Raw genomic sequence first — 9,695 nt, forward strand, 5'->3', positions numbered from 1 at the left:
GTGCTAGTTGAATAAAAATGGACTGTATTTGGGATGAGCTGAATAACTTTTTGTATAATAACTTTTGGTTTAAAAAATAAAACAAAACAAAAGTAAGAGAGCCAGGTTTCATACGAATTACTGTCAAAACTGTCTGATGATAACATGTAGCCCAGCTTCCCATACAAAAAACATTTTCTTTTAAGCTTTTTAAGCTGTCCAGCATTGAAACCTTACAATAGTAAGCTTGTAAGAAAACCATGACAGTTATAAAGGGATTAAAATGTCCTGTGCAAGGATCTACGGCATCACTGAAAATCATTGGCATAAGCTATCTGGAAAGTAAACACAGTATGTTCACTCAGCCTATTTTGCCATAGCATATTTTAAAACTAAAAGAGTAACAAACAAAAACATTTGTAATCAAAACATCCACCCAATGCATTTACTTAGACTAGATATAATGAAGAACTGTTTTACAATGAGGGTGGTGAAACACGTTTCCCAGAGAGGTGGTAGATGCCCCATCCCCGAAAACATTGGACGGGTTTGACGGGGCTCTGGGCAACCCGATCTAGTTGATGTCCCTGCTCATTGCAGGGGGGTGGACTAGATGAACTTAAAAGGACCTTTCCAACCAAAACTATTCTATAATCCACAATATTCCCCAATACTGTAGTGTTAATGTCATGAATTTGTGCTGCATTAAGCTCTTGCACCTCCTTGACAGAGTGTAAAAGGCTACTTGATTGTAAATAAAGCCCCATGGTAAGACTATAGCTTGGCTCAATTTCTTGAATTTCAGCATCTTCCATCTGTACAACTATACCATCACAGAATTGAACCAGGAGCAGCAGCACTTTCATGTACAATGACACCTGAAAAGGTGCAGGCATTAAGCCAGGCGACCAGAAACTCCTCGGACAGGCGTGGGATGAGGAGCTGCTTTGGGACCAGCAGCATTGCCCCCCTCAGCACATCCCTGCAGGAAGAGAAGGGGCTCAGCTGAATTGCTCTGGCCTGTCAGACTGGGCAAACCACAAAAAAATCCACTTGGATTTCCTTTTTTTTTGTTTGTTTTTTGCTTGCAGAGGCTGTTCCCTGCTAGATCCTGGTCAGGCGGGTGCTCCTAAGACCACACAAATTCGAGAGGCTTGCTGCTGTCTGCCAGTGTGCCATTTGCACTAACCCTACCCACGCTGGGAATGCCCAAGGAAGGCCAGTCGGCTTAGCTGAACTGGTTTTATCGTTTATTGCATTTTCTACCCCCTCTGCATCCCCTCCTGCTGCACCGCCTCCTTCCACCCCCCCCGCCATCTTTTGGGCCGCGCTGCCACTGTGTATTAAGATCCCGCCCCCTGCCTTTCGCTCTCGCTCATTGGCGGGCTTCGCCCCTCCAGCGCCCAATCGCTAGCTAGAGCGATCGCCATGGCGACGGCGAACGCCGTGCGGCCTCGGCGGTGGCCATGGCCGCGTACAGACCCGGGGTGCTCATCGGCAACTGGAACGAGGACGCGTATTTGGAGGAGGTAGGGGTGGAGCTGGATCCTTCTCTCCTGCCCGGCTCTCGCGGAGCCTCGCTTGCCTCTTCACCTCACGGTGTTTCCCCCTAATTCTTTAAAATCAGTTTAAACCCGACGTTGTGAGTGCTGGATAACATGTCTGCCCATCTCTCCTTTGCAAGCAGGAACGCTTCAGGGATTTTATGCATAAAAGAGAACGAGGGGAACTTTTAATACAGAAAATAAACAAACTTCAAGATAACCTTTTAAAGAAGGTAATTTTTTATGAAGATTATGTCAATCCTCTATGACTCCACAGAGAGTGGCATAGTTACTAGTTTTCTTTATCCATTAAGAATGCTATGAATTAGTGTTTTATATGCTAAAATACTTCTGATGTTAGGTTTTGATAATTCTGTAAAAAATTATTTCATTTAGATCCAGCTGTCAGTGTCTAAGGATGGATATGTTCATTTTGGAGACACTGTGATGCTTTTGAACCTACATGACAAATCCTTGGTGGAGAGTTACTCTGGAGTATGCGGCAATCTGACTTTGGCAATTAATCTGGATGAAATACCCATATATTCGGCTGAATCACTGCAAGCCCCTTGTGAAGTTAGCGCAGTCAAGAGTGTGGACCCTATGGGTCGAAATACTTTTTGTATTTTAAGGTTTGGTACTTTATTCTGTGCTGTTTTCAATTATTATTTTAGCTTTCAGTATCTTGTTTTGAAAAATATGCAGCAAAGTTTGCTAATATACAAATGAATTTGAGTAAGATTAATATATTTAAGAGTCTAACTTAGGTCATGCATTAAGCTTGATTCTACTCCACATTTTACTATGAATAATTCCAAGTAAGTTTAAATCAGTTTAGAACTGGTGTGAAAACAGAATCTAGTTCACTTTATCATTTGGTAAACTGCAGCTGTTTTTAACGCAGTCATTTTTCAGCTGTAGAATACAAAATGTGTCCAAATATCACTTAGTATTATTCACTCTCCTGCAAATAAGCTCTCTGAAGAAGAAATTTGTGTCAACGGTTTTGCTGTACGTGAAGTAGACAGTATTTCTGTTGTCCTAAAAAAACCCCCCTAACTGAACTTCATATTCTCTCTCTCAAAGACATATATAATTCCAGCTGTTTGTGGGAGAAGAAACAGATGAACAGGGTCCTGGCTCAATAGTTGAAGGGTCTGCCCGAGTGCATGTATTTAACAATAACAGTGCATAAGAGTACAAAGTAATGCATATAATCCTGATTAAGCAACACTTTGTATTAAATCTAAGAAAGAATTATGATGCCAAGAACATAATTTAGGCCTTCTAGAACCTCAACCAAAGTATTTCTGCTTAGCTGCTGTCTGATCTTAGGGTCGTTGGCACTGAGTGCTATTGAGTCCCTCACTAACTGACTACTACTTTCATCAGCTACATAAGTTTTTTATGCTGAATATACTCAGAAAGTTTAGCACTTAATTTAGTGTTTCTTTAATATAAGATACAGAAATCATTCTGAAAATAGGGATATACCAGCTTGTATGTTGATGTAATGAACCAAATTATTGAATATCAGTTACAGTTATTAGTAACATAAGTTACAGAGAAACAAAACCACACACTATTCTGCTTTTAGTGTGTGATTTTTCAGATGCTTGTATGAAGTATATTTTAAAGGGGGCCTTGGTGCTGAACTCCCATTGATTTTTCATTGGATGTTATCTTTACACCCTGGATATTAAGGAATACATCATAAAAAGTAATTGATACAGTCTGTTTCTGTTCTGTTAAATATTTTAACCAGTAAGTCAAGTATGAAGTGTCTTTTCAGCTAAGATATTTTACCTATTTTTAAAGGTAAACTTAATACAAAGTGTTGCCACAAGACCTAACTATAGGCCAAAACAAAAAAATAAAAGGATACTAAAGCTGGTTATTTGAATGTCTTTCTCTTCCTTTTTACAATTTTAACAGTGTTGATGGAGGTGCAGTGGGTGAACCACTTAGATTTGGGCAAAACTTTGGTCTTGGGACAACAGGAGGGTTTTCTGACCAAATGGTAAGGCAATAAAGTTGCAGATGGCAATGGTAGCTTATACTGATAGTGTGCATTTAATTACTCTCGAGCTGTAGAGTGGCTCAACATATTAGCTTTACAGAACAGATTCAGAATCATACATAGATCAAGATAATCAATACCTATTTAGAAAGTTTATGCAACTTGCCTGAGATCAGGTGTGCAGGCCAAGTGGGCTGTCAGCCAGAATGATTGGATAAGGGGGATTTTTAAAAAGAAAATAAAAAAGGAAGTTACAATTAGCTTGGGAATCATGAAAGAATTCATCATTAGAGGGAGATTTTTTTTTTTTTAACTTTAAATAAATCCAAAATGAGAAGATTTAATTTCTTGTGAAGATAAATCTGTATTAGGTATACGAAGTAACATACTATTCTATCATTGTGAGGGAGCACTTTTCTTTTAAATGTTAACATTTCCCTCTGCAAGTTGGAAGCAAATAAGACACTGCATGTTACATATGCCCTCAAAATAAATCACCACAACTTTGAAAAAAGCTTCCCTCTCAACAACCACTTTGGTGAGAGGGAATCTTTGGAATGTAAATTCAATTTTAAATTAGCATTCACCAGTCTGCATATAAAATAGCTACTTAATGAGTTTATCAACAGTATAGAACCTATGTTACAGGTTTTGCATATGTAGCTTTAGCTTGGTTGACTGATTTTTCAGGAGTCGAGAAAATTTTTGTTTTGAAAAATAGTTTTTAAAATTACATATCTTGTTTCTTTTATATTTATACTGTCCTTCATATATATTTACAGTTATATCTAGCAAGTGACCATAAATCATTTATAAGATTTGCTAAAAAATCTTACCTTCAGCAAGTATTTTTGACAGATGAGCGTTCCTATTTGACCTGCTGGCAAGCTACCTTCTTGGATCCACAGTTGCGTCTTGAACATGAAGGATTTCCAGTTCCTGTAAGAAATTAAAACTGTAGAAAATGTTATGAAGCTTTAATTGAAACAGTAGGTGGTATACTTAAAAAAAAGTTGTGTCCATTTTATTCACATATTTAACTTATGTAAGTTATGATCTGTAATTTTAGGAAGGGAGAGAGGGAAGAAACAATCTATTTAAACAGGGAACCTGCCTATAAAACTATTAGGTTCTGGTGTTCATTTTGAGGTTGACTTGCTCTCTATTTCTCATCAGAATTTTTGAAAGGTTGACATTATCATGTTGTAAGGATGCACTTGGAATATGCTTTTCAGGACTTCTGAACACTAAATTCCATTTCCAGAGTTGTGATTAATTAAGAGCTCCTGTACATTACATTTAAAAAGTATTAAAAAAAAAACCCCAAGGCATATGAATGAGTGAATGTTTTTAAAAATGTGGTTTTTAACCTTTTGTAAATACCTTAAGCAGATGCAGTATTTTCATATTCCACATAACTGCTAAGCTTCCAAAAGTGCTGAGTGTATAGCAAAATACCACAAATGTAACTGTTCCTCTACGGCCTTGAACTGTGACTCATTTACATGAACCAGCTTACTAATAAACACAATCAAAATCATGTAATTGTCAAAGACAACATTCTTTATTCACAGTATTGGTAAGTGAGGTGACTAAAAGTTCTGTTATACATAACAAATTGCTAATTAGTAAAATGTAAAGGTCCATTTCTAGACTGATCCCCATCTGGATCTCTCATATGGTAAATGTAAATTGTAAGAGGAATTACCCTGATGGCACAGGCTACTGGAATAACTCTCTACTACTTGCTTGAATTTTTTTTTTTTTTTTTTTTTTTCAAAGTGCCCAGCACAAGGGAGTGGAATCGAATGTACTGGACAGGAGAATGTGTCTGACCTGAGGGCTAAACATTTGGCTGGTCTAAACTGTTAAGACAGTTATGTTGAGAACTGGTAGGGTGCAAAATATCTCACCATAAATGTGCAGCAGTCTCAGAGTGATAAAGAGCAATGTGGGCTTACACTAAGTAATAAATAAAAGCATTTAATTTGAATAAGAATAGTTAAAATTAGTGTAAAAATGTCTGTCAAGTGTCTTCTTTTGTTTTTTGGTTGTTTTTTTTTTTTTCAGGCAAACTCTAAAATTATTATTACTCATTGCCATACTAATCGGAGCTTAGCTGTTCCAAGGAATTTTTGGACAAGGTAAGAATAATTTATAACTGGCAGGCATGTACATAATGATGTGCCAACATCAAAAATTACTGTAAGAAACAAGATAGGTGCTTTAGGAATGCACTAAGAAAATGAAAAAGAACTCAGAATGCACATTCTCCTTTCCCTTATTTTATTTCTGGGTTGCAATGTGTGCCACTCTGATGCTGCAGACAATCAGCTCAGTCTTGGTGTTTCTTTTTTTTTTTTTTTAATGTTTTTTCTTTTTTTTTTTCTTTCTTTTTTTTTCGGTTTAAATTCGTATCATATCATGCTTCTAAGGCTTCTCTAGTTTCTTGGTGGTTCTCCCTTTGAATATCCTGAGCAATTGCAATGGTTTGGAGTTTTTCCAAGAAAAAAAAATGGTATACTAAGAAGTGTAAGGAGTAAGAGAACTAAATTAGAACATATTGAATAAAACTGTATGTTGCTTATATCCACATGAATCAATCTCTCAACAAATTGAAGTTAATCCAACAATTCAAGTTAATATGCATGCATTAAATTAATATTGATTAAGCATTGTTAAGGGGTATACCAATTGTTTCCCATTAAATTCTGAGCAAGATCTGTCTGAAGATTTGTACCACGTTTTTGAGGATGAAACAAGGCCTGAAAGTTCAAGGCTGAAACAGTTATTAAGTAGCCCCAGTCTTCCTCAGAGAGAAATGGTGACGAGAACCTAATCATCTTGTACATACTGAGTTGGTGTAGAAGTGCCTTATACTGATGGGGCTGCTTTAGGTCTGAATTCCTTTGATTTCAAATTCTTAAATTATTCATAAGAAACAATGTGGGCTATTGTGTTTCTTGTCAGGGTCTGATATTTGTAAGTGCATGGTGATATTTTTGAACAAGCCAAGAGAAACATGAGAAAACCTTGAAAAATTCACAAATAATGCAGATTTGTTGAATTTGTGTACATATTAATTCCCCCTGCCCATCCCCTTTTCTTTGACTTTGCAGGTCTTATTTTGGAAAAGAATATGAAGTAATTTGTCACACTTATCTAGACTCCCATAAAGCTGAAGAAAATAAGAATTACTGGGAAATTGTTACAGGAAATCCTGGTGATGAAGACAGTACAATGATTGATAGACCCAGCCCTCACCCAGCGGGGATCAGAAAGAATGAGTTTTGTGAAGAGACATAGAATATATAAAAACCCCAGACTACAGCTGACAGAGGTTGATGAGATTCTGATTCTCATTTTTATCGTTCAGATTTTAGTTTTAGATACATTTGTTTTGAAAATGGAAATGAAAGTCTACCGTAAATAATATTGTATAATCTCATTAACTCATCAAGGTTATATAGTGGGCAAAAACTAATAAAATTTGATGAACCATGCACAACATCAAAAATTCATGAATCAGGAGGGGTTCATTTTCCCATTTTCATATTCACTAATGGCAAAAGTTGTCAGAACCCAAGAAATATAATATATTTTTACTAAATTACTGGCCTTCAGAGTGTATTTAACCAATTCTTCCAAAACCAAACCAGTGTCACACTTTTTAAAAGGGTGAGTGTACAGTTTCCAAAACACTGAAGACCAAACTCGTGCAAAATATCATGGGATACTCTGACATTTAAAGTTCATCTGAAAGAAAGTTCATTGTTGAGCTGGTTCCACGTTCTGTCTAGTACAATGTTGCCAATTACAAAAAAAAAATCACAAATGAGGTCTCTATATCAATATTGGCTTTGGATTCGTGGGAATTAATTTAAAAAGGTATAAACTGCGGGGCTTTTTTTTTTTTTTTTTTTTTTTACATTTGTCCATATATTCTAAACATTTAAATGCCAAGTAATCAAGAATTTGAGCTCAATGTTGCAGACTAGAGACTTCCAACAATGTTTTACATGCATCACCATGTTTCATTTGCCTCCTACCCACAAAATTTTTCAATCCATAATAATTGCTACCAAGTCTGACAGCAAGATAATATTGTCAAAAAAATATTAAGTCCCCACAATTTCCATGAAAATAAATGCCAAAGTAGAAATAGAACAAGAGATACTGTAAGTTTATCCAGTAAGAAAAAGATTGTAGTCTATGTTCATACCTAATTAGACACTAGAGAATCTACATGAAAAAAATGGACTAAGAATGGTAAAAATTTCAGCTGGAATACACATTTTCTTAAACAGCAAAATCAACCAAGCATGAGATGCAAAGACATGGAAAAGAGATGTCATTACTTCATAGAGTTACCTGTCTATATATGACAGCTGAAACACCACCACAGAGAAACTTCTTAATGTATGACATTCCATCATATCCATTTAGCAAAATCATATATATGCATATTCCATTTCTTACTGTACCACAAGAGTGAGCTCTTTCTGCATAAAGCAAGTGAATTTCTGCATGAAGTACTACATAAATCTCCATTCTCAAAAAGGATTCCAAAGATCTCCAAAGTTCACAAAGGTCAAATGAAACTTTTTAAATTTTACCAAATCAAACCCACTAAACTTTCCCAAAAGAGACTGATCCAAACATGTCCTCAAGCTCTATCCCAAATAGACTATCTGTTTCAAACCCACTGGCAAAGCTTTAAAAGTACTTGCCTTTACTCAATATACATTAAATCATCAGACTGCAAAATCAGCTAACTAGCACTTGTCATACAGGGTCTCAGAGCAGGAGACAGATTACAGTTCCATGACATGCAGATTTACTTTGGGGGAGTATATCCAAGAGGAGAGTGTTTCCTTCACACCACTCAAGCAAACCTTCTCAGGTCTGTTATAGATGGTGTATTAAAGAGGGAAATTATCTCTAGGAACTGTTTACTTCACTTTTTCTTTCACTTTCTATGTAAAGATATGAAACGTGACATGTGGCAAATGATGCATATTTTTATAGAGGCACTGTTACTACTCCAATTTACAGAGATTAAAATTCTGTACATTTTCACAATAGAGTGACATAATTCTGGCTTGATTTTGTAATTCTTAAACTAGAAAAACTTAGGCTGTGTGAGTGCACTGCAGTGCTTCTAATTTGACCATTGTGGACATTTATTGGTATTAGGGATAGCTATTTCAAATCTGGCAAAGTCTCTTTCCTTTGGGTTAAATGTAAGAAACTAGAAGAGGCCTTAAACCAAAACCATTGCTGAAACAAAGCTTCATGTGAACTCATGCAGGAATGAGAACTGCGTGGGCAGAGCGCCTTGGCCGGCTAGCGTTAGGGATAGGAGTGTTTGTGTGTGCATTTGTGTGGAAGAGGAGCAACACAGGCTGTACAAAAACAAGCTTTGTAAAGTCTTAGAGGGAAACCAAAGAGATAAACAGATACAGAAATGAATACAGAAGTAGGTAGTGTTGGAATTAGGTGCTGATTAAAAGTGGCTTGGAGACTCTTGGGTGTGTTTTGATCAGTCTGTGCTCATGGGAAAAGACTTCCTGAGCTGTTGGAAAATAAACAGGATTGAATCAACAATTCCTGACTCCATTCTCGTTTTTTCTTATTACCTAATACAATTTTAAAACCACAGATTTGTGCATAGCTTCTTATATAACATAATATCTATTTATAATTCAGCTGATTTGTAATATTGAATACAGATATTTGGCTGTTACCTAGATTGTCCACATGATGGCACCACATTTTCCTATACAGCGCAATTATTGCTATATACGTAAAATAATCTGAAATGTTTAAATCCAAATGAGTATCTGATACAGTGACACAAAAGATAACCAGGTTAAATCAGGATTGAATTCTGGGCTAGGAGATGTCATTAATGTTTTATCATGTTTTTGGAAAACAATGTTAAGCAACAACGGTAGAAGAATTTAGAACATTGTGTACCACATACAATCAACTTCTTAAAGCTAATTGGAGCATTAAGTAATTTGTAACCAAAACATACTTAGAGAAAATTATCTTTAGGAGCTTTTTCTTTCACTTTATATGTAAAGATGTAAAACCTGACGTGTGGCAACAAACGCATGTTTTTATAGGGGCACTGTTATTACTTACCC

At 36.2% G+C, this 9,695-nt stretch overlaps 1 protein-coding gene across 4 annotated transcripts; it reads left to right on the plus strand.

Annotated features, from left to right (window-relative positions):
- The first annotated feature begins 1,427 nt into the window (after positions 1 to 1,427).
- CFAP161 (cilia and flagella associated protein 161) lies at positions 1,428 to 9,147 on the plus strand. 4 transcript variants are annotated; one of them, XM_032983042.2, is made up of 7 exons: positions 1,428 to 1,508; positions 1,667 to 1,756; positions 1,920 to 2,155; positions 3,459 to 3,543; positions 4,386 to 4,484; positions 5,614 to 5,687; positions 6,663 to 9,147. In XM_032983042.2, exons 1-7 carry the CDS (start codon positions 1,446 to 1,448, stop codon positions 6,847 to 6,849), a joined length of 834 nt encoding a protein of 277 aa, XP_032838933.2. In that variant the 5' UTR covers positions 1,428 to 1,445; the 3' UTR covers positions 6,850 to 9,147. The 4 variants fall into 4 exon arrangements, with proteins under 4 accessions (XP_032838933.2, XP_042660126.1, XP_032838934.2 ...); XM_032983043.2 differs by having other exon boundaries at positions 1,463 to 1,508; positions 1,664 to 1,756; positions 4,326 to 4,484; XM_042804191.1 differs by lacking the exon at positions 1,428 to 1,508 and having other exon boundaries at positions 1,524 to 1,756; positions 4,326 to 4,484.
- The last annotated feature ends 548 nt before the right edge of the window (positions 9,148 to 9,695 follow it).

This window comes from Tyto alba, unplaced genomic scaffold (genome assembly GCF_018691265.1).
Source record: "Tyto alba isolate M040663 unplaced genomic scaffold, T.alba_DEE_v4.0 Super-Scaffold_41, whole genome shotgun sequence".
NCBI lineage: Eukaryota > Metazoa > Chordata > Aves > Strigiformes > Tytonidae > Tyto > Tyto alba.

Excerpts from the sequence above, each read along its gene's own strand:
- CFAP161 (XM_032983042.2), top strand. The coding sequence starts at position 1,446 with ATGGCCGCGTACAGACCCGGGGTGCTCATCGGCAACTGGAACGAGGAC. Across the intron at positions 2,156-3,458 it reads AATACTTTTTGTATTTTAAG|TGTTGATGGAGGTGCAGTGG; the intron begins GTTTGGTACTTT and ends CAATTTTAACAG. Across the intron at positions 4,485-5,613 it reads ATGAAGGATTTCCAGTTCCT|GCAAACTCTAAAATTATTAT; the intron begins GTAAGAAATTAA and ends TTTTTTTTTCAG.